Source organism: Anabas testudineus, chromosome 9 (assembly GCF_900324465.2).
Source record: "Anabas testudineus chromosome 9, fAnaTes1.2, whole genome shotgun sequence".
NCBI lineage: Eukaryota > Metazoa > Chordata > Actinopteri > Anabantiformes > Anabantidae > Anabas > Anabas testudineus.
Genome location: NC_046618.1, coordinates 1,102,802 through 1,128,189, shown reverse-complemented (window position 1 = coordinate 1,128,189; position 25,388 = coordinate 1,102,802). Strand labels below are relative to the sequence as shown.

Here is a 25,388-nt window from a genome sequence, read left to right as displayed (position 1 = left end):
TTATTGAAACATATGAAACATATTCATCACTGTCAAAATTACCTAGTGAAGGGCTCCTACCTATTTGTTTAGTGAAATACAGGTGGTGACTTTTTTGTGGCCAGACAAAAACATTAATTCCCAATATTACATAATTATGCATAAATAACATAATCTTCAATATTTTAAACATCAGGATATTAATGGTTTAAAAGCAAAAGATCTGCAAGCAGATTGTGTCCTGTACTCTGATGACTGCATGTCGAAAAGCTTGCTGCTGCTATTGCTCTTCTTGCCTACAGGCGGCGCATGTTTACAGTTGCACTTCCTCGCCTCTCGCTGCTTTCAGCCAATCAGCAACAGCGCAGCCATGACGTCGTCAGTCATCTGTGTTGGGGTGATTACGTGTAGCTCACCAGCTAGCAAGAGTTAGCTTGTCAGGCGAAACAGAAGCAGCAAGTACATGTAGACTTTCACAGCAGTAGCTGTTCTTTGAATGTATCTTGAGAAGGCGCGAATGTACAGTTAATCAGCTCCTGGCAAAGCAGCGGACTGACATACTTCGAAATTTATATGGTAAGTGAAAGGAGAAGCCACCGAAAGCTAACATCACCCGGTGACGCTAGCGTTAACTCTCATTGTTATGGCTAGAATAGTTAGCTGGCTAGCTGCCTGTCAAAACATAGTTCGACTGTGTAGCTGTAACGTTACATTTCTATTGGGATTAACACTGGAGTTCCTTAGCTCTTTTACTTTGCTGCAGTTTATGACCTTAGCTAACTTATGTACACATTAGCTAGAAGGCTGAATTATTTAGACTGACCGTGACCCAAGCGTGGAAGCAGCTTAAGTTAACGTTGCAAACTCTAAGGAAATCATTTCTGAATCTGGCTTGGCTACTTTGCATACTATTTTCTGGGTCTTTAGAAATTGTATGTCTTGTACTAACTGAAGCAAATAAAGGGTCTGTTGCTGTTTGCATTACTAAATAGTGTAGTAAACGGTTGTTTATCATCTGCTTTGAGTAACATTATCAGCACAGTATTTAATAACTGTGAGAAACACTTTCCCCATTGCATGGTAAAATCAATTCGACAAGCACTAATCTAGTTTTGAAGTTAAATATTAATTGTCCAATACATAACAGTTAAATATTTTTTAGCATAGTTTTTCGGTTTAATTTTACAGTTGTCGATCATGGTTATGTCAAATTAGCTCGCTTGTTATATGCTGTAGAACAATAACTGGTGCCACATAGTATACAGGTGCATCTCAATAAATTAGAATGTCATCACAATTTATTTATTTCAGGAATTTAATTAAAATTTTTGAATTCCATTTTTTTTTCTGACTGTGGCTTACAGCTAATGAAAACCCTAATAATTATTATTAAAAAGCTCAATGTTGTAGACTAATGGGGTCATACTTTAAACAGCGTATTAACTAATAACACCTGCAAAGGTTGCCGGAGTCTTTCAATGGTCTCTCAGTCTGGTTCAGGATGCTGCACAATCATGGCTGCTGACTTGACAGTTTTCCAGAAGACAGTCATGGACACCCTCCACAAAGAGGGTAAGCCACAAAAGATCATTGCTAAAGAAGCTGCCTGTTAACAGAATGCTTTATGCAAACATATTAATGGAAAGTTGAGTGAAAGGAATAGGTGTGACAGAGAAACACAAATAGGGCTGACCGCAGCCTTGAGATGATTGTGTAGTGAAGGCCATTCAATAATTTTGGAGAGATTTACAAGGAGTGGACTGCAGCTGGAGTCAGTGCTTCAAGAGCCACCACACACAGACCTAGCCAGGAGATACAGCAACGCATTCCTTGTTTTAAGCCACTCCTGAACCAGAGACAACATCAGAAGCGTCTTACCTGGGCTAAGGAGGAAAAGGACTGGACTGTTGTTCAGTTGTCCAAAGTCCTCTTTCTCGATTAAAGTAAATTTTGCATTTGAATTGGAAATCAAGGGCCCAGAGTCTGGAGGAAGAGTGGTGGAGAGGCACAAAATCCAAGTTGCTTTAGGTCCAATGTAAAGTTTCCACAGTCAGTGAGGATTTGAGGAGTAATGTCATGTGCTGGTGTTGGTCCACTGTGTTTTATCAAGTCCAAACCCAGTGCAGCCATCTACCAGGAAATTCCAGAGCACTTCATGTTTCCCTCTGCTGACAAGCTTTATGGAGATGCAGATTTTATTTTCCAGCTGGACTTGACACCTGCCCACACTGCCAAAAGTGCCAATACCTGGCTTAATGACCATGTTATCACTGTGCTTCAATGGCCAGCGAACTCGCCTGACCTAAACTATGAGCTGAATACCGCTATCAAAGCAACCTGGCCTTCCATAACACCTCAGCAGTGTCTCAGGCTGATCGGCTCCATGCCGTGCCGCATAGATGCAGCAATTCATGCAAAAGGAGCCCAGACCAAGTATTGAGTTCCTATACTGTACACGGGTATGCATTTCTGCCATTTTTAAATAAAATATCCCTTTTTTAATTGAGCTTATGTAATATTCAAATTTTCTGAGATAGTGAATTTTGGGTTTTCTTTGCTGTAAGCTAATCATCAAAATTAAAAGAAAGCGGTTGAAAATATAACTCTGTGTGTCATGAATCTATATAATATGCAAGTATCATGTTTTGAACTGAATTAGTAAAATAAATAAACCTTTTGATGATAGTACATTTTTTTGAGATGCACCTGTATGCTAATGATGATAACAGAGTGGGTATTGATCTTGTTGTTGGCCTTATTAAGACAATATAATATATTGCTGTTAAGTAACCTCTGTTGCCACCTTGGCATTTCAATAACCATTTTGTTCCTTTTTTCTAGATGTAACATGATGGGAGTGCAAACGTTTCAGTCATACTGCATAACGCGGCTCTGTTTCAGCCCTCACAACACAGAGCCATAAACTCCATGCGTCACGGAAAGTCGCATATTATCCAGAAACTGTAAAGTTGCACCCAAACACAGCTATTGAAAGGACGAACATGTTTGCCAAGTTGAAGAAGAAGATTGCAGAGGAGGCCGCCACTGTGCCTCGGAGTGGAGTTCGTATACCACGCACTATCAGCAAGGAGTCCATTACTTCAGTCGGAGCAGACTCTGGAGATGACTTTGTAAGTAATTGTTAAATACCGGCCACTAACCTAGTGCTTTGAAATGTTTGCATGTTTTTCTAGATGACGATTCTAGATGTTGCTTCATCTCAAACACTTAACCAGTTACTAGAATAATGTTTATGTACATTTTACATAACAGCTTTATGTTATGAATGACATGACAATGAATGTCATATAATCACTGGTGTAAAATTTGACAGAGCCACTTGATAGGGTCTTTTGTTTGACTCTTCTTCTGGGATTCCGAGACATGCTTTCCAAGCCTCACAAACTGTCTGTCTGTCTGTTTGCTGTCTGTCATGATGGACTCACCTTGTCCTCACAGAAGATAATGTAGGACATCCGAGTGTATCTGTACTTGTCCAGACGATTGGTGGCAGACTTGAAAACTTTTCAGTTTGTACAGTCTAAACATTCCTGCAGTTTCCCCACAGCCTTAGCTGTCAATTTCTTTGATGTCCTCACAGCAGGTTTGCAGAGTTTTAATTTCTGCCGGTATGCCGAGATCAAGTACACCCTGATGTGGTCTGATTGACCCAGGGCAGCACACACTAGTAGAAGCTAGAAAAGTTGGAAAAAGCTCCACAGGGGTAGTAGCTGTGATATTCAGGAGCTCTCCTCTGGAGTAGGAGCCACCAAAGCTGTGGCAGAAAACGGAAATGAAACAGTTGATACATGCAACAATTGCAGTATCATCAGAGTACTTCTAAATGTGGCAACACTCACAATTGTGCTTGAAGTCTGCTGTTTACAGTGTGTACAGGAGTCAAAACAGTCCTGTGTCGAGCCACAGTGCTGCATAGGACTTTACCAGAGATGCAGTTCCTCAGCCTGACTAACTGTGGCCTTTCTGTCAGGTAATTAGTGGTCCAGGAAACAAATGAGGGGTCAACCCCCATCCTTTTCAGTTTTTCTCTAAGGATGATTGTTTGAATGGTATTGAATGCACTTGAAAAACCCAAGAATATAACTTGCAGATTCTTCCAGATGAGACATAACACGGTAACACATGTAGAAGACAGCATCACATACACTGTGTGTTCTCTGTAAGCAAACTGCAGGGGATCCATTGCATGTCTGATGATCATCCTCTCCAGGACCTTCATATTGTGGGATGTGAGAGACACAGGCCTATAGTTATTTAGTTCAGCTGGACACCCACAGAGCTGGACCCTTCCCCATTTGTAGACTGAGGTTGAAGATCCTCTGGAGACGATCACATAATTGAGCAGCACAGTCCTTAACCCCGCTAGGACATACATCATTGGGGCACTGCCTTACCACCGCACAGTCTTTGTAATTGCAGTCTATCCCCTGTTACTGTGACAGATGCTGGACCATACTTAGGGGACGGAGGGGGCATAGCTGCAGGAATGGAGATGCACACAGGTATAGGAAAAGGAGTTGGAGTAGATGGAGGAGGAGAGGGTTGTGGGGGGACAGGCTGCATTTTCAGTTGAACTGGCTCTGTCAGCATCACCCACTGGTGCCTGGCTGTTCTTTTTTCGTAGCTGTAAAAGTTGTTGAACTTCTCTTCTCTGATGTTGTTCTGTTGGAGACCTCCTTGATGTTTGTAGATAGTAGATTCAGTGTTTAATCTTCTCTTGTAGGACAAACTGGGAAGATTCAGTCAGGTTTGAGGTTAGCGCTACATGGTAAAATCTCATAAAATTATAAAAAAGCCCTCAGAATGTTGCGTTTGTATCCTGGCAACAGTCTCATTGATGACTTCACATGCAACATTTGGATTTGCACTTGTATTGCTATGATTTGACTGAATTCCCTGGAATTCCCTGGGAACATAATACGGTCTGAGACCAACTGCCAAAAGCAACATCCTGACAGCATATCCTCTCATTTACAGTAACATGACAGGAGTTACACCATCTCGTTTAAAAATAAAGCAAGTCCTCCACCTCATGTCTCGCCACATGCCTGAGCATCTCTGTCTGCTCGTACCAGGGTGAAGTTCAGCACATCCACACAGGAGTCTTCAGGGTTTTGATTCAACCAGGTCTCAGAAAAACACATCAGGCCATGCTTGTGGAATTCTGTGGGTCCTACTCAGTGCCTCCAATTCCTCTCTTTTGTTCAGTATACAGTTGATTTCTCATGATGATGGATGATGGGAAAGGTCTGTATCTCCATCTCCTAGCTTTTAGTTTAGCACCAGCTCAACATCCACTTAGAGATCTCAGCTGGAATGGGGACATATACTCCATATGCTCCATTGTAATAAAACACACAGTTTTTATTCTCTACAACATGTTTTTCATTACAAGTAGTTAAAATAGAACAGTTTAAACTTTTTTTCAGTTAAATTTATCTTCAGTCACACCCTTTCAGTTGTAATTGAAGATAGATTTAATAATTATGATGAGCTCATCATGTATAGATTTTTCTTTTCATAACATTTATCATATGCCATTTGTTACTCAATTGGTTCCAGAAAGGTATAGAAATAATTTAAAATCAGTGCTACTATAGAATTTTGGCTGATCTTTGAAAAAGTCAGGTAGTTTCACACAATGGAGCTTATGTGACTGACATTAATTTAGAATAGTGACAGTGTAGTTGTCTGGGCTCTTTTGTATTGAGTGCATGTTGGGAGGATGCTGTGTTGTCTTAAAATCAACTTATGTAAGATGTAGCACTGATATTTGTCTGATTTGTGCTCTCATTTCTGGCTTCTCACATACCTTTTTATAGAATTTGCAGTGCTCTCAGTGGTATTCAGGGTTCAGGATTTTTTTCATATTGTTTTCAATGTATATGCTGCTGTCACTACTTGTAATAAAGTCCATGTCACATAGCTAGTGTAATCTCTCACAGAGGAAGCCAGCCTCCTGAGGTAGTGATGTCTCTGTTGCACAAGGCTAAATAATTTAGTGAAGTTGCTCAGGATCAATACTGCCAACTGATATGGGACATTGTGTTTCTGGTACAATGAAAACTTTAGGTTTAGGTTCCACAGTTTACTTAGCTTGTTTGTATGATGCTGTCTGCTGACACATTTCCTTTCTGCATTAGTTTTTTACCGCTGCACTAGTTCAACCAATACCACTGCCAGTTTAGTGTGATAATAGAATATGTTTGATATAAAAATGTTAAGGAAAAACTACATGATTGGTATCATTGACTTGATACCTGAGGAGCTCAGAAAATGTCAACGGCAAAAACAACAACAACAACAACAACAACTGATGTCTGTGTGTGTCTGTGTCTTTAGGCATCTGATGGCAGCAGCTCCAGGGATGACCTGCCTGCTCAGCTCCTCAGAAGGAATGATCAGATCCGGAAGCTGGAGGCCAAGCTCTCAGGTAGGACATGTCTGCTGCAAATATTCAACCTGTAGCTCTCAGGAGAGATTTAAACTCAAGTTTAGCTTGTGCCAGTAATGCACAGTGCTAGAAATGATATAAAATTTTCAGAATCATGTCACTTTGAGTCTAGCTTTTGAACAGTTTTTAGCTCAATTTGTTAAACAAGCTATACATTCTATCATGGAATCAACTTACAGCACCGATCACACACTTTTTAAACATCACATTTAACATTGTCAAATAATTTATCATGTGTCCTCTCACTTCCTCAGCTATCTATATATATAATCTGTCTATATGCAGGTCTATACATTTCTATAGATACAGTATACGGCCGTGCTGTGTTGCCTGGAAGAACACTGTCGACCACCTATTTTGAATGTAAAACAGTAAAGCTGATCAGATTTAATAAAATATAGCACAAAAGTTAGTCACCCTTTCTTGTTAATGGTGATTTATGTAAATGTTTCGGAATATATTGACTTATTGTTGTTTTGGCCTACATGGAGTGTGAAAAAGTCCTTATATATTTCTAGCTTTAGGGTGTTTTTAATCCTATTCTTCACACAATAGCTCCTTTCCTTTGGGTCGCCTATGTGACTTCATACCACTAGAAAAGGTTAAAGGTCGCACATTGTCATGCAACCTTTTAACCACTATGGTTTTCTCAGATAAGAAAATCATTAGTAGTTTTACCTTCCATTATTTCTCAATCATGTTCTCCCTTTTGTTTTCCCCCTCTCCTTTTGTTGACTTTCTCTCCTGCCTCTCTCTTTACTCAATCTGTCGCTCCTCGTTGTCTTGTGTGTTCGGTTGTGTGTGGGCGTGTGTGTGCGTGCATGTGTTGTTGATACCCCATTCCATCACCCTACTTCCCGACACTAGACTACGCTGAGCAGCTACGAATTATGCAGAAGACCAAGGACAAGCTTGAAATTGCATTAGAAAAGCATCAGGATTGTACGTACCTCTACTCTCCTTTCCCAATTAGCTTCCTTTCTCTCATCTGTCTACAGTATATACTGTAATACCCATCACCTAGCACAGCTTCACTTTACTCCCAGTTTTTCTTTTATTCTAGATGCTAGTATCATGGGCTTGCGGTTTGCTTTGGGAGCCTTGGATGCTTTTTCTTTTCATTCATAAAATCCACCCTCATTTTTTTATTGATGCTTTTATTGATGATGAGTTATGCATTGTGTTACCTTGTTAGTTTACTCACTTTCCCTCCATTTGCTCCACATGTCTACTATAATTACAGTTTTCTACAATGGATGATAACACCTCCTAAAGATTTCATGTGCACCAATTTTTTCAGCTAGATGTATAGTAAAAAGAAACATTGACTGTGTGACATGAATGTAGCTCACCAGCTACTCTAGCTTTGGTTTTGTACAGGTCAAGGATCGCATCTACACTTGCAACTAAAATGTTGTTTTAAAGTCGTCTTAAAGTTATTTTGCATTTTGGTTTCTTGTTATGGACTTGAAAGAGAATCCCAACATCCTTGACATTCACTGTACACAGCTGCTTTGTGTTTTTGCTCCATGACGTGCCATTGTCCCAGTGACCATTGGATGCACAACCAGATCACCTTTTCCCAGCTTTTACATCTAAACTAAAATATTGTTCATTTATCTGACAAAATAGCAAAGAAATGATTACTACTGTTGACCTACTGGCCAACCTAATTGTATTTTGTAAATACAAAATGTCTGATTCTCCACTGTGACTTTTCAATAGGAGGCAGACCTGGACTGCAAGCAGGGCTGTCAAATACAAACTCAGTGATTTCAAAGTCACGCTATTGTAGCATGTACAGAGTGAGGTGTGACATTGCTCTGTTGATATATTGACTGACGTTCCAGGAAAAGTCATAAACATAAACATATACCGCAGTCTGGATGGTCTTTTTCATCTTTTGCACATAGAACCTGTCCATCCACCCATTATCCTAACTGCAATTCCTCTCAAAGGTTGCAGAGGTGCTGGAGCCTATGCCAGCTGTTATTGTGCTTGAGGAAGGCTACACCCCGGACAGTTTCTCATTAGAAATGTGCTTGAAGATGCTAAGTTTCTGAACTCCCTCCCTATTGGGACTGTGGGACTGTGGCACAGTGGACAAGTGGAGCGGGACACAGCTCCATCCTGTGGACATGAAGTTATTTGCAGGTTCCCATTAGATTTACAGACAACATTCCTGCTCCCCAGAAGATTCTAATTCAGCTACTCCATGGCATCTCAAACATCACTATTAGGCCAAGAATTCAGTCCTTTTTATTTGAATGAGTCCACAACTTTCCCCTTAGCAACACAGATGACATGTAAGAATTTACCTCATGGTAAGGACAGGAGGCTGAGGTTTATCCTCAAGTATTAATGCTCTGAAATAATTGGAATGTTGATATTGTACTTGAGTACTGCAGTTAATAGTGCAGCTAGTTTTAGAGGGTTTGTTTAATTACTTCAGGGTGGATTTTTTTTTCTTAAGTATATATTGCAATTAGATCATTAACAAACAGCATTTAAACTTTTGTCAGCTGCCATGCATTGCTTATCTTTGCCTGTCTTGCTTCTGGAATAAAAACACTTCTTAATCTGACTCTAACTTTTCACAGCTACTAACAACGCCACTATTTGTGCTATTTAATGTTTCTGTTCTCTTCGGTTGCATACAAACTTCACTGTGTCGTTTCCACCTCCCCCTTTGTATTTCTTTCTCCCTCTCTCATTGCTCAGCATCCATAAAGAAACTTCAAGAACAGAACGAATCACACCAGACCAGCAGAACCAAGATGGCAGAGGGAATGGCTTTAGCACTGGAAAAGAAGGATCAGGTAAATGCCTTTCTGTCCTCCATGTAGCACAGTGCTGATTAATGGCTTGTGTACTTATCTCTTTATGTCCCTTATCTGCAGGAATGGATGGAAAAGATGGCCAGTGTGGAAAAAGTAAGTTTTGTTTTTTTTATTTAACCTTTCTTTGGTGACTTTCAGCAATAAGTTATTTAGTTTTGATTATAAACCACAGGCAGCGCAGCACACTATTTTGGCGGTTTCATACTGAACCTGTTTGCTGCGGCTGGTTGCTAGGTTGGATTATTTCAGACAGCTGTTTTGCAGCTGTCTGTTGAAGTCTGCTACAATCTAAAAAAACAGAGTGAGACCTCTGGAAAGGTGGGTTTTCTTCATGTTGTTTGTGTTCCAAAGAGTTTTTGGTAGTTTAGTGTCATTTAAAAAAAAATATTTTTGCAAGAATGAAGTTAAACTGCTGTTGAAGTTGCTGAGTGTGAACACATACAGAAACAAGGGAGAGGGAGTATCAAAGGGAGTAGAAGGAGGAGGATTTTACCCATGAAATCAATCTAAGCGTCCTGTACTGTGTATGTTCAGTGAATCAGAAGCATATGTATAGACTTATATAGACTGTACAGTCCCAGACATCATAGAACACATTTATTTTCACTGTTTTTCAACCAATACAGCCTAGAGCATGTTATGGCAGTAGCACATTGCAATCAGACATTTAAAATAAAATCCATCCATACCAGTGTCAATGCCATGTTCCAGCTCTTCCAACAGTGCTTTCATCATGTCCCATTTGATATGGTGTAGCCAGTCCGGTGTTCAAGTTGAGTTGATGTCCTATCCTTTTGATCTCTGCTTCTATCGTTCTGTGATCACCTCATCACCATTGGCTCCTTAGTATATTCTAATATACTAAAACTCATACAGGACACTAATACAGTTTTAAACAAAATGTATTGACTTAACTGTGTGAATTGTGACTCACTATAAGAATAACAGCTCCAAGTCACTGCTAGAAGACACAGACTCAAAGCAAAGCTTTAAATTTAGCTTCTTAAAACCTTCACATGTCCCGCAAATGGACAATGGACTGGGTATATTATAACTGCTGTGTTTGTTTAGGAGAAGGCTGCCCTGTCAGCCCGACTAGAGGAGATGATGGAGCAAAGTTTAGCTCTCTTCCACAAAAGGGATGACCTGGATGAACTGGAGGGCTTTCAGCAACAGGAACTTGCTAAAGTTAAACACATGGTGCGTACATGTGAAGTGATTTGGTTGGATTTATATAAAAGTAGTGATGCAGTTTATCACCTTCTTTTTTTCCATTTGGTAATTTAATAGAAAAGTTGAGATAAGCTGGAACTTAGTAACTTTAAAGAAGGAGCTGTAGAGCAAATACAATCTGTGTATCCTAGTTCAGGAAAGGGGAGAGTCTATGGAGGTGAAAGCACTTAATTTCTTGGGGTGTGATTTGTACCTGAGTTTATTGAAGCACTTTCTTCAGTGCGTTGTTTGATTTACTGTATGTCTACCAGTTGCTAAGGAAGGAGGAGCAGCTGAGCCAGCGGCAGAGAGAGCTCCAGCAGAAAGAGGCTGAAGCTCAGTCAGCAAAGCGAGGGCTGTCTGAGACTCGAGGCAAACTCCAGGCTCTGCAACAGCATTATGAGGAGAGCTGCAGACTCAGCTCTGAGCTGGAAATAGAGCGGTAAGAGTGTTTTTTTTCATGTTTGTATAGGTGGGCTGATTTGTTTGTGGTGTTCCACTGAGTTTCTAAATGTAGGAAACATCTAGGAAGAATTGTATGAGTTGAGGTATTGTCATGCTCAGTATATCTTTGACTTTCAACTAAGCCATCTCACTGCTAAGCTTTCCATGTAATTGGATATTAATTAAAAAACACAAATCATATTCACCCAATAAAGTCGGGGGGGAAAAAAACTGGAAAGGGGAATGGAAAAAGAAATGGAAAAGTGTATATTGTTGGATTTGTGCAGAGAGGAGCTGCTGCTGCTCAGAGAGGAAGCAGATAAAAAGATCGGTGAACTGGAGGGACGATGCCAAGAGCTGCAGTCAGTCATCCAGCAGGTCTCTGAAGACTTCCAGAAGGTCAGTTAGAGTTCTGTAGTACAAAATCATAATTTATAGAAGTTATTAAAACTGTAGATTCATTGTTTTTTGTTTTTCTGATGAATTAAACATTTGTTTTTCAGTCACAGAGTATGGTTTCAAATTTAGAGAAGTCTCTCCATGATTTACAGACTGAGCATGATGCCCTGAAGTTGCAACAACAAAAGGTCAGAACATAACGAGTAGCACAAGTTATCAGTAATTATATTGTCCTTTTGAACTCCACCTCTCCCTCCCACAAACAGTGAACATATAGCATCTAACTGGGTTCATGTCACATTATCAAATGATTCAGCATTTTTAACTGCATAGAACTCTGATTAGGGGAATACATGGCAGATCTGAGTTCTAGAAATAGAAAGGTAGAAAGGTAGGTAGAAAGGTAGAAATCTACCTTGGAATATCTCAAATCCAGTTTCTCAAATCCTGCTGTGATTACGGAACCCAGGTTTCCTGTTTACATGACACTAAAGAAATCGTCTTGCTCAAGAAAGCCGACTCCAATCTCATGTAAACACACAAGTGAATCTAATAGTTTGTCAGTGCAGTGGTTGCTGAAATTAGAGGACAAGACAGTAATCTAGCTTTTGGAGAAACAGTTTAAATGAGGAATATCTGTATGTTTTTGGACATGTCCTGTTTTTATATCATTAGGCTGCTGTGACAGAGGAGGACAAGGAGCGCTTGCTGGTGGACCTTCAAAAGAAAGTTGCCTCTCTGGAGAGGCGACTTCAGGGCAACCTGAGCCAGGACGAGCATCTACAGGAGTTCCTTCAGGAGGTGAAAATTACTGAATCCAATTACTATGTAATGTTTTTAAAGCTAGTAAAACATGATGACTGTGTCCTATCTGTGTTTCAAAGTCTTTATATGAAGACTTTATATCGATTTGTGAGGAGGAAAATGGAAGCATCTATATATATCTATTTCAGTGATGTTGTTTCCTTTGCAGAAGTCCAGCCTGGAACAAAATCTGGAAGAGACCAGAGCAGAACTGCTGACTGCTCGGACAAACCATGCCGATACAGTCAGCTCTTTAGAGGCACAGGTAAAAAATTTCAGTTAAACCCTGATCTTCGAATCCAGTTTCAGCCCCAGTTGGGGCTGAAACTGGATTCTGGATTTTTCAAACTCAAAGTTTTCCATAGCAGCTTGATGGTGCAATAAGTAATAAAACTCTTTAGCTTACCAGGTGTCTTGCTTGTCTGACCTCAGGTATCAAGAATGAGCTGCAGTATTACTGAGCTGCAGACTCTTCTACGACACAAAGACGAGTCCTCCAGGTCCTACAGAGAGAGAACAGACACACAGGTAAGCAGTCAGACACATTGCTGTAAGACATAAATATAACGGCAACTTCTGACATCAGTTGCTTTTTTTATATGCTGCCCTGACATTCTAAAGTGATAGTGGTAGGTGGAAGTAGATGATAAGCATTATAAAGCAATAATATTGCTTTATATAACAACAAACAGTTTTAATAATAAAACATAACAATCAGAATATATCATGAAACAAAGAGTGAACCTCAGAGCTTCAAGCTGCATGAAGCTGGAACCAACTTTTCATCAGCAGAAAGCAGAACCACATCATATCAGTTTCACAGCCATGACGTCAAAGACCTATTAAGTTGTAATGGTGAATGTTCAAACACATTACAGTATAGTCCTTTTCTTTATTTAATTCATAGTTCATATCAACATATGGATAAACTATCAATGCCATTAGTAAAGTTTGTAATTTCTAAGCATTCTTCACTTTGCCTGATTATTTATTGATTTCTGTTGACTCAATGTTGATGTTCTCATAGTGTGTGAATCTAGTCACAATCGTCTTGTACCATAATGTGTTTCAGATAGCTAACCTGGAGCAGCAAGTCTCAGAGGGTAGTGAAAAACTTGAGAGTGCAGAGCAGCAGATCACAGAGAAACAGCAGCACATGGATAAACTGGTAAGTAGCACAATAGTACTAACATAACTAATGCTGATAATGGCCCTCTGTGCACCTGTGTAAATGTTTCATAAAAAACAGCTATTTGCAGCTTTTTAGTCATTTATTCTTAACTATTAACATCTTTACACTGCATTTCTGTTATTAAATCTCTTTTCTTACAAAACTAGTGATATTTCTAAATGACCCCAAACTTTTGCATGGTGATTTATACTCTGGTGGAAAATAAATAAATGTAACTAACTTTCACACATTTTACATATTTTACATGTTAATTATTGATGACTTGCTACAGTTTTATACATAAAACACATATTTAAAAACAACACAAGCTAAATTAATTTCAAATAACCTTCAGTCATTCAAAATTGCTTCTGTATCATATACGAGGTCGATTTTACCACACAAGAAATCTACTTTCAGAATTAATTATTCTGCCCATGCACTTGCACAGAAAATGTACAGAACACATGTACAGAACAGCATATGAAATTTATAGGGGTTTTGCGTATTTTATTGAAATTATTTATGACTTTCATTTATTTAATTGTTGGATAATAATGTGTGCGGATTGAAAAATATAACAAAATTAACTTATATATATTAGTTTAAGTTCAACTAACTATTTTAAAATGCTAAACACCCAGAGAAGTGTAGCATTTACACACACAGTATGTTAAACAGTGCCATTGTATATGTGTTTTCAGCAAGGACAGTGGACCGCACAGAAAGCCTTTCTGGATCAGCAGGTTTGTCTGCTGCAGCAGCAGAGTCAGGAGAAGACCAGCAAGCTGGAAGAAAGCATCACCTCTCTACAGACAGACAGACAGAGGCTGCAGGACAGGGTGGTATGTTCTGCTTCTCACTGAGCTCTTTTGCTCTTTGATGCAGTTGGGCTAGTATGTCCTGTTAATTCATCCTTGGGGTGTACCTGTGTTCATCCCAATCAGCTGTGGAATAATGGCTTATATAAATCTGAAACCAATGCAGTAAAAAGGGATGGTCTTGAGTTTATCATTTACCGGGTTGCCTGCTCCTTCTGTTTTAGTCTGGTCTGGAGAAGCAGAGGAATGATGTGAACTCTACACTGAAGAAGCAGGCAGAAGAGCTCGAGCAGTGCAGGGTAAAGACACCTTCAACACCTTTACTTTTTTAATGCAGTTGTTCACATTCGATTAACACTTGAATGCATGCAACGCATACAATCATATATTGTACTGAAACAGAGATCTCAGTAAAATATAAATAAAACTGCAGTAATGATGAAGAGCAGAATGCCTGTTAGATCAGTTAGGGTGATCATTATAGAGAAGAGCAAGGTGTATTTGTGGTCTGTGTTCCCTCAGGCGGAGCTGGACAGCCGGCAAACAGTGAGCACAGAAATCGCCAAAGCTCTGGAAGACACCAGACAACAGAAGGAGGAGCTGCAAACACAGGTCTGTGGTAAACAGACATCACGCATTGTTGACTGCACCTCTAAATGGTCACTCACACAAGACAATATAGAATATCACGGTGTTTCTCATTCTGTGAGTGATTGTGAAAGCGTACGGTGTGTAATGAAGTGTTAATGTGTACTTAATTGTCAGGTTAGAGAACTGACCTCAACTCTTCAGAGTTCACAGCAGGATCTGTCCTCTGTCACTGAGAAGTTAGCACTGAGAGAGCAAGACATCGCAACACTTCAGAATGGTACACACACACACACACAAACATTTAATACCTAAAATAGTGCCACCTGAAGTTCCTTCTTTTTTTGTGTAATTGCGTTTTATGTTCTTAATATATTTTTTCTCAATGTGTAAACAGTAGTTGTTCATTTCTGTTCCAATATGCTTCTAAACATCAGCTACAGAGATGGGTTTAAAGTACTGGAAGAGAGAGATTCAGAGAGATTTCCTAGTGACGTTTTAGAGCCATCGTCACCAATCAATTTGTGAACATGCTGTGTCTTCTATTGCTAGAAAGTGTAGTGGTAAAATTGCAGCCTTCCATGTGGAAGACTGGGATTTCAATCCTGGCTTCCTAAGGACCTCTTCAAGACCTCCTTACTCTTACCCTGCCCTTTGTCTCGTAAATCTTTGGATAAAAGCACCTGCCAAATAACAAAATGTAAATGTTTAATACTGGCTTCCAGCTGATATTAGCTGATTCATGGGCTAGATGAGTGTAAGGCAGCAGGGAGAGGGAGAGGTGACAGGAGTGGAGTGGTTTGCTTTCAAGTATCCTAATAGTGGTAGCTTTATTTCCAGAACCATATTTTAGAGTCATTGGACTATTAGCTCACTGTTCTACTGTAAAGTCAGATGTGGCCACATACAAATTATTTTTATGTTTTTTGTTTCTTCTTTTATAATGCAAGAATTTGTGAAACTACCAATGGTTAACTTTTGTCAGGAGACACTGGTAACTGAGCTTTATAGACACTAATGTGCGGCAATTGTGGTGGAGATTAAAAATCAGAAGGTATTTTCTTATGTTAAAATTCTAAAGGATTCTTGTCAATAAATAACATTCATACATCTGAAATTCAGTACTACTTGTACTGTGTGTGTGTGTGTGTTGCAGAGGTGCAGAGCCGGCAGGCATCAGTGGTCCAGCTGCAGGAAGAGGTCGAGCGGATGCGTGCCCAGCACGAACAGATAGAACAGGAGAAAGACTCTCAGCTGATCATCCTGAGGGAGGAGCTACTCAGTCAGACACAGCAGCTTGACAGCTGCCAGGCACGGGTTAGCACTTCCTGTCAAGTCTGAACATACACTTCATGCTCTCATACATCAACATCTGGCCCTTTGTTTGTTACATATTTACTACATATTCTCTAACACAAATGTGTTGCTCTAACCTCGTCTATATTTATGTTCTCTGTTATCAGTTATGTACAACCAATTATCTGTTGTACAAAGAATTAACTAAAATTTCTAATCAGACATGCATGACAGTCAGTGTGGTTTGTTGCTTGTTCAGATCTCGTACCTGGAGGTGGAGGTGGAAACCCTGACAGAGCAGCTTCACACCCCTGAAGTGTGTGAGGAGGATCAGAATGGCAGCGTGACGGTGGATGATCTGGATCACATTCAGAAAGTTAACAGAGAGCTGGAACAGCAGCTGAGTGACAAGAACCGGGTTAGTCACCTTTATAAACTTAAATAATAAATGCTATACATACATTGAAGTTAGTTTACATCATGCATGCATTTACTTGCTCTTAAATGAGCTGGTCACTTATTGACTCATGAGAGACACATGAGAAACAGTTCCTTTTCACAAGACTAACAGTTATTCACTTGTTCAGTTGTAAAACCTCACTTAAGTTATTGTCAAGTCAAGTCAAGAAGCTTTATTGTCATTCCAACCACATATAGCTGAAGCAGTACATAGTGAAATGAGACAACATTTCTCCAGAACCATGGTCCTACATAAAACGGCAACAAGACATACATGGAGCTGAGGACTGCTAAGTTGTCCTAGCAAAACACATAAAGTGCATCCTGTGCAACCTAGTGCAAACAGTGCAAGAACACAAAGAAAAAGTGCAGACAGACGTCTGAAGACAGTGCAAAAAAAAAAAAAAAAGAACACAAAAACACAAAACAGCAGCGACCAGTAGCGGAAATGTACAATTTACATCTGAGGTACTATAAAAACGATGGTGGAAATGAATGAACTCCGATCTGGTCATTGACTGGGTTTACCCTTTGACACATGCAGCACAGTGTCAGACAGTTTTCATTTGGTTAAAATTACTTTCGGCAGTGGTCTCTGGGTATAGTGAAGGCAAGACATTACACAAAAAGGCGAACTGCATGGAATGCAAATGGGGGTCTGTAATGTCCTTGAGGTGGAACAAGACGAGGCACTCATGGTACAGGGTTGGGGTGGCTGTGGCTCAATAGGTAGAGCAGTTGACTGCCAATCATAGGATTGGTGGTTCGATTCCCGGCTGCCACGTCACATGCTCACATGCACATACTGAACCCCTAGTTGCCCCCGGTGAGTCAGGTCAGCTGCATAGCAGCTCTGCCATCGGTGTGTGAATGTGTGTGTGCTTGTGCGTGTGAATGGGTGAATGAGATGCAGTGTAAAGCGCTTTGAGTGCCTGCTAGGTAGAAAAGCGCGGACCATTTACAGGTTACAGGTTTGTCCCATTGTCTTACAAAGCAGCAATAAAATGCATTTATGCTGTTGGCCAGACGCAGGTCATTCACAGAGTAGGGGGCTCTAGGCTTGGTGATTGACTCAAGATCTTTGCAGACAGAGTTAATAATAATATAAGCAATAATAGTTATAGTTATAGTTATGTTATAACAATAATAAACCAGGGTTCATTAGTGTTATAACTCACCCTGGTTCATGATGGAATGACCCTGTCCTCACTGAAGTTAATGTAGGACACCACAGTGTATCTGTACTTATCCAGACTATTGGTGTCAGATCTGAAAACATCATATTTTATAAAGTCTAAACACTCAGGTCCCCAACAGCCTCAGTGTTTCATTTGTTTGATGTTCTTACAGCAGGTTTGCAGAGTTTTAATTTCTGCTGGTATATTGGGATCAAGTGCACCATGATGTGGTCTGATTGACCCAGTGCAGCGTAAGAGACAGCTTGATAAGCACCAATGATGGTTGTGTAACAGTGTTCCAGTACATTTCCCTCTCTGGTCGTACACTTGACAAACTGTTTGTATATAGGGAGTCTGTGGCAGTCTCCTACGACAATAACCAACTAGTTATTCAACAGGATCTCTTCAGCTAGTGCATGCTGCGCCTCATGTGCATTAGCACGCGGTGGGGTGTAAACACTGACGAGAATGAATGAGGAGAACTCATGGCGCAAGTAGAAAGGTTTACAGTTAATGATGAAGGCCTCCACATACAGGGAACAGTGCTGAGACAGTACAGTGACATCAGTGACATTGCACCAGCCGCTGTTGATATAAAAAAAGATTCCACCCCCTTTTGTTTTGCTGGAAAGCTCCATGTGTCTGTCCGCACTGTAGAGTTAAACCCCCTCAGGTGGAGTGCAGAGTCCAATATAAGATCACACAACCCTGTGTCTGTGAAGCACAAAACACAGGATGTAGAAAGGTTTCTGTTTTTATTTAGAAGCATTGGCAACTTGTCCATTTTGTTGCAAAGTGAATGAACAGTAGAGAGGAATAACCTGGGAAGCACAACTATAACAATTACCTCTACTGAGGAGCCTCACTTTCTTTCACACTGACTTTCACACGACCTTGATCAAAATAGCCACCAAATCCACTAGAGAAGCCAGAAAAGTTGGAAAAAGCTCAACAGGGGTGGTAGCTGTGATGTTTAGGAGCTCTTCTCTGGAGTAGGAGCCACCAGAGCTGTGGCAGAAAACAGAATTAAAACACAAAAAGAGACATAGTAAAGCGCACCAATACACAGAGGCACCCATCTGTGGCACTAAAATGCGTGTGAACACACTCAATCATAGTTGTTGTTGTCTTGCAGACTATCAAACAGCTCCAGCAGAGGCTGGCAGAACTGAAGAGGACACTGCAGAAAGAACTGGTAAGACACAGTGTATAGTAGAAATATGACTATATGCTGATATTTGTTGATTAGTTTCTCACAACGGCACAAAACAAAGCCATCTGATCTGAAGCATTAGTCATTGACATTTTAGGATCTATAGATTGCTGCTAATTTAGACATTTGTAATTGTCCTCATTATTAAATTAGGATTTCTGTATAATTTCTGATATTCTGTTGTCCCTTGAATGTCAACAATGGTTCCAAAGTGTGACTGTTCCTTTACACTGGCCCGAGTGCTTATTGTCTGCCTGTCTCTAAACTATCCCCAGACTTTTTGAATGGATTGTGGTACATTATAAAGGGGTTAATAAAAAGGGGTCATAATATAAATGAAAATTATACTTTTTGTGCATTTTCTTTGATGTACTCTGTAGAAGCTAAAACCTGAGCCAGAAGCTGAAGGGAAAGAGAAATTGCCAGAAAGCCGACCAGAAAAACTGGAGAGGCTTTGTCCAGACCCCCTACCGGCGGCCACCCCGAGTCCCCGGACCTCCAACATCATCGTGACCAACACCTCAGACCTCAATGACTCACGGGAAATCAACTTTGAGTACCTCAAACATGTCGTCCTCAAGTTTATGTCATCAAGAGAGGCCGAGGTAAGTGCACTGTCTCCAACACACACTTGCTGTGTAATATCTGACGACAGACCCCAGCTCTGTTACAAAGCCTATTTGTTTCCATTATGTGTGTTGTGCTCTGTTAGGCATATCAGCTTATACGAGCTGTGTCTGTGCTGCTGAACTTCACTCGTGAGGAAGAGGACATGCTGAAGCAAACGCTGGAGTACAAGGTCAGTGTTTAAGTCACTTTACTCACAGCTTCTAATAAATGTCACAACAGACCAGTGTTCTTTGACAATCCACTATGTCTCAGTACAAAATTAAAAGCTTATGTACTATAATTGGTACCAGAGTTAAGGGTGTTACTGTCATCAGGATGGAAAAGTGTCATTTTGGGACTCAAACCAGAGATTAGGACTGATTTTAAGATTTTTCAACATAACATTGAGTATAGGTTCATCTGCATTAACACCTACATTATTTATATAAAGAGGGAATAAGAGAGGGCTAAGCACAGAACCCTGGGTTACTCTGTATACCAGTAAGCCATTTTGAACAGTGCCCATAAACAGATTTAGTGAAGTCTACTGCTTGGACAGACAACCATCCACAGTATCAAAGACTTTAGAGACATTAATAAATAAAGCTGCACTGTTCAGCTTCCTGTGTCTTCTGACTTCCAGTTATAGTACTGTGCTGCTTCCTGAATCCAGACTGATACGGTACATAGTCTCTAGGCTGCACAGACAGATTTGAAATAGGCCTACAGTTATACCACTGACACTAATCAATTTGTTGATTTTTCTGCTAAAGTCAAAGAGTGTGACTTGAAAAGTTGGCTTCAAATAAAAATCGAATTGTCCAACTTTTGTTGTAGCCTAACCTTGTAAAATGTGTTGTAGATGTCCTGGTTTGGATCCAAGCCTTCCCCAAAGGGTATCATAAGACCTTCAATCTCAGGCAGTTCAACTCACTGGAGCTGATGAGCAGCAGAAAAAGCTGAAGCGATGGAGAGAAAGGAACTAAAGGACCTCCAGGAGGACATGTTCTTTCCTGTGTGGACTCCACCACTGAGCAGGACTCTAGCTTTAAACTTGAAACGGCCTCCTACAGTTTTCTCTGGCTCTGTGTGGGAATGACTCTCTGTAGGGGCAGAGGAAGGCCTATTCAGACACATTTGATGATTTTAAAATTACACTATTTTCTTGTCTGTGGATAAGGCAGACTGGCTTTTGACCAAATGTTATATAGTAAAACTGAGAGTTTAAAGTGACATATGACAAATATGATGTTTTCTAGTAATTGAAAACATCAAAATGTGAGTATGCATGTAAGAAAAGATGACCAGTGAGAATTTATTTAATGACCATCGTTCACATTGTTGTGAAAGGACGCATCAAGTCTAAACTGTGTATCTATGTGAAATCCTATGAATTGAAGGTGTTTAATTCTGGATTCAGAATTCCAGTTCCTTAAGGTTACTACAAGATCAGATGTGATTAACTGGGCTGTGTTTCAAACAATTAGCAGAGAGAAAAGAAACATTTTCATCTCTTCCACTTGGTTGGACAAACTATGAAATGCAAATTACATTACAGGTGTTTTGGTTCAGCTCACGTGTATTTCTACACTGCAGTTTCTTGGTTGAAATAGTGGCTTCAGAAAGAATTCAGAGCCCCTTCCTGTGTTGTACATTTCAATTAAAATGGTACCCCAAATGTCTCACTATGACCCATGGTGACAAAGTAAGCATTTTTAAACCGCTGGGTTCTTGGTCACCACCTTAACTCCAAATCTTCTGGAAATACTCAGCGCTTTAGAATTTATTTATTTTTTAACCTAGTCCTGATCTGTTCTTCACCACGAAATGTGTTGTGGAGGTCTACAAAGAGGTTCACTGAGATCGTGTCATGTTTCTTTTTCCTGACATACAGCGTGACTTGTGGGGGGACAGAGGGATATACACAGGTTTGTCTTTCAAGTTCTAGATGATAACTATTATTAATTAAAACAAACATGAATGAGTTGAATTTCCAAACATGTTTTCCCTCTGTCATTATAGGTTATTGAATGTGGATGGATTTGGAATATTTTATCCCATTGAAGTTAAATTTACACATATAATGTCACCTGTATGTGAGTTAAGAGTTCAGGGCAGGAAACAAAACAAAACATTTTCTATGTTGGCTTCCACAGCTAATACAGTGTGTTCATAGAGACTGCCTTAGTCCTTTAACACAAAAATGAATACCATGGACTGTATTTGGACAATAATAACAATGTTATAATTAAGTGAATGCTACGTAAATGACAGGAGGACATGACATGACTTTTACCTGCCTTTGCTAATGTAAATTAAATTACATTCCACATGTCTATTTATATAAAGAAATCTGTACATACTGTATGCATTGAGAACTTTATAATCTGTGGATGTATATGGTTTGATGTGGCCAGTTGCAGTATTTATCGTCATCATCTAAGACCTGAACTTGTACACGGCTTGTCACTCAGTCCTCCGCCTGATGTCAGTGACAAAATAATGTTTATTTTTACATGAGTGGGCAGCCCAGGGAATCTGCACTGCTGCTCTTCAACTCAACAGTTGCAGCCCTAAAGCGTCTTCTGCAATTCTCTTCATTTTGAATATACTGGATTTTTGCTTATGCATACAATATGAAGCAGAAATGCATCAGGGTGCTATCTGCAGGACATTATCAGTCACAGAAAAGTGTATTGGTTATATATACATACATATATTTTTTTCTCTGGTATTTGAAGTTGTATCTATTGAGATCATTTTTTTGTATATTGGGATATAGGAATACAAACTGGTAGCAGACTGATGTAGTTACCCATACTCTGCTGGGTAATATAGTATACCGTCTCCATGAGAATCAATGAATCTACTTTTTAACCTGATCAGTTCTGTTATGTTAAAGCCTAAAACACAACTGTACAATCACTACTGCTTTTTAGTCTTCTGCTTTTTATGATTTAAAAACTGTTACCACTACAGTTTCCTTTTCAAACATTTATTAATAATAAATCTGAAATAATGCAATCATGCCTGCTGGCTCCAGATCATGTGTATTTGGTGAGAAAATGTTTCTTTTCCTTCATTTTGTTTTCATGAGCTGTTGAAAAGTCTCAGTTTAGAAACGGTGAACAGTCACAATGAGTCAGTAGTTTCTCCACTGGTGAATTTTAGTTTGGAGCTCAGTTGCAATTAAGGAGCCAAAAATGATCATACAGTTCAAGGCTTGAAATTGAACACTTCTCAGCAATCTCACCTTTTTGAAGACGGATTCATTCAAGAACTGTTGGATTTAACTGAATTTGCTGCAGCTATATGTACCTGATTATCTGACATCTGAGTATATAATAGTTTTTTTTAATAAAAAAATGTAATTGCATAATCTGCACAATATATTTTATCCAGACATTTCACAAACCATAATGTACGTTTTGTTTGGTTTTAGTTTCTTTTTGCCTGTGACCTGCTCATGGGGTCGGTTGCTCCTCCTATTCCCCGCCTGTAAGTGGCGCTGTTTGCTTGCCAGCGACGGAAAATTGACGTGGCGAAGAAGAAATTCCCCGGAAGCTACTTTTTTCTGAGCACGCGGTACGTCCGGCCTTTCCAACAGGGCAGCGAGAAGGAACATGGTGAGGAGCGCATACTCTTCAATTAATTGCCATTTTATCAACTGTTTTACCACTGTAGCCCAGCAAATATGTGGTACACATATACATAAGGTTATTTGACAGTTGTTAATGCATGTGTTGATGAGTTGGATACTACCAGAATGGAATAAAATGTTATATTACGGAGCACTGGTACCGACCGTCGCCTCTGTGGCTAGTCGCTAACCGTGATGTTAAGCTAATGAAAATATGGCCGACTAAAGACAGCTAGCTAACATTACTGTATAATGTTATTAGATACATTTAAATATGGTATGGCTTTGTAAGTACTGGTAGCTTGAGTGTAATGTGCTGTATTAAGCAGTATGATAATAATAATAAAAGCAAATGCTAAAGAGCTAACCTGTGCGTGTTTGAAACGAACTAAGGCTTTTTAAGCGGACACCACCTGAGACGCGTGTGATGACTCTTGCGGCAAAATCACCGACAAATGTTTCTTTTGTCATGGTTTAGGCCAAGATCAAGGCAAGAGATCTGCGGGGCAAGAAGAAGGAAGAGCTGCTCAAGCAGCTGGATGACCTGAAGAACGAACTGTCCCAGCTCCGTGTGGCCAAGGTTACCGGAGGAGCTGCTTCCAAGCTCTCCAAGATGTACGTATAGTGTGAAAGTGACTCAACAGCACACATGGCCCATCTCACCCGACTGTCCCTGGTTCTGAGTTACCAGGACGTGCACGTTCTGTTTTGGATGCTTGTATAGACTTGTCATGTGGTAGCCAGAAGGCTAGAGGCATCAGTCATCTGTTGTATGCAGATGGTTTTAACAAGTTTTACTGTGTGTGTGTGTGTGTGTGTGTGTGAGTGAGAGAGATGTGTATAATTATTCTCTGTAAGGTCTTAAACCGTGCACTATAAAGTGCCTTGAGGTAACTTCTTTTGTGAATTGGCGCTATACAAACAAAATTGAATTGAAATGATCAGCATCTGCAGACTTGCCACACACTTTCATTGTGATCTTAAACTGAGTTTAGCTGAATTTGCTATGTTTTCTTTTTTTGCTGGTCCACAGCCGTGTTGTCCGTAAGTCCATCGCCAGAGTTCTTACAGTAATCAACCAGACGCAGAAGGAGAACTTGAGGAAGTTCTACAAGGTGAGTTGGATTTTACTAGAACAGCGTCACTATGCACTAAGACACATGCCTGGGACTTGGTGTTTCCACTCAGATCTGAGATGATACTTGTTGAGCTGATGTTTTGCTGATGCACTCCAAAAGCTTACCAAAAGACTGAGATTTGAGATGAATGTCCCTCTTAACCATTGCCTGTTTACGTGCCATTACTCATTCTAAGACATTACTTTTGATTTGACTGTTTGCCGTTAACATATATTTAATAATTGTTTTTGCACTCAGTTAATGAGTAACGATGGCTCATGATCTAACATTAACTTCCCTGGAACATCAGCCACAACTGTCAGATTGCTACCATTTGATGTAATTTTCCCATTTTACACAGTTTGTATTTTATCAAAATATATTTGATGGATGATTAGATAAAGATAAGACCTAATGATTCACAAATTACATAAGACTGCTGCACCCCATTTTAGAGCATGATGTTCTTACTAGTAGTAGTAACAGCACATCATTGAATATTGACATGCAAAGCCTCACTTGTGCGCACTGCTTGGGGAAATCAAAGTGCACGACATTACAGTCAGTTGCAGATGAATGTTTTCCAGTTTGCCACAGTGTTTTTCAGCTGTACTGAAAGTCAGTTTCACATGTTTTAGGGTAAGAAGTACAAGCCCCTGGACCTGAGACCCAAGAAGACCAGAGCTCTGCGCCGCCGGCTCAACAAGCATGAAGAGAGTCTGCGGACCAAGAAACAGCAGAGGAAAGACCTCCTCTACTCCATCCGCAAATTTGCAGTCAAAGCTTAGAGGCTCTTTCTATTGACAAAATAAAATCTGTAGAAAAAGACAATTGTGTGTGTGTTTCATCCAAGACCGAGTCTGCAAATGTGTGCGTTCTGGATATCTGGGGTCAGTGTCCATAGATTTTCCTGATTAACACACCAGTGAGCTCCTTGTCCTATAGATTTTGGACCAAGGCCTGGTTCTTCAGATGTGTTCAGGTGTACGTATTCTCTCATAGTGATGTCCACTCAGAATGGAGACATTACACTTGTAAACGTAGGACTTCAGGGTAACAATGACCAGATTATTCTATGACCCTGGCACTTGATGTGTTAGGTAAAATGAATAATATGGTATATTTATGATTCCATTTGAAGA

General features: G+C 39.9%; 2 protein-coding genes across 3 annotated transcripts; both read left to right on the top strand.

Annotated features, from left to right (window-relative positions):
- Positions 1-367: 367 nt before the first annotated feature.
- On the top strand, positions 368-22,517 carry golga1 (golgin A1). Of its 2 annotated transcripts, XM_026343499.1 has the most exons (24): positions 368-555; positions 2,821-3,110; positions 6,343-6,433; positions 7,322-7,396; positions 9,176-9,273; positions 9,355-9,387; positions 10,366-10,494; positions 10,779-10,948; positions 11,238-11,349; positions 11,454-11,537; positions 12,025-12,150; positions 12,323-12,418; positions 12,586-12,681; positions 13,226-13,321; positions 14,029-14,169; positions 14,370-14,444; positions 14,668-14,757; positions 14,911-15,013; positions 15,890-16,050; positions 16,289-16,447; positions 18,802-18,861; positions 19,260-19,484; positions 19,592-19,678; positions 20,351-22,517. In XM_026343499.1, the coding sequence occupies exons 2-24, from the start codon at positions 2,982-2,984 to the stop codon at positions 20,429-20,431; spliced, it is 2,517 nt and encodes an 838-aa protein (XP_026199284.1). In that variant the 5' UTR covers positions 368-555; positions 2,821-2,981; the 3' UTR covers positions 20,432-22,517. The 2 variants fall into 2 exon arrangements, with proteins under 2 accessions (XP_026199284.1, XP_026199285.1); XM_026343500.1 differs by lacking the exon at positions 10,366-10,494.
- A 519-nt stretch (positions 22,518-23,036) lies between these two features.
- rpl35 (ribosomal protein L35) lies at positions 23,037-25,077 on the top strand. The gene is made up of 4 exons (XM_026342519.1): positions 23,037-23,114; positions 23,607-23,743; positions 24,162-24,243; positions 24,885-25,077. Exons 1-4 carry the CDS (start codon positions 23,112-23,114, stop codon positions 25,032-25,034), a joined length of 372 nt encoding a protein of 123 aa, XP_026198304.1. The 5' UTR covers positions 23,037-23,111; the 3' UTR covers positions 25,035-25,077.
- Positions 25,078-25,388: the final 311 nt, after the last annotated feature.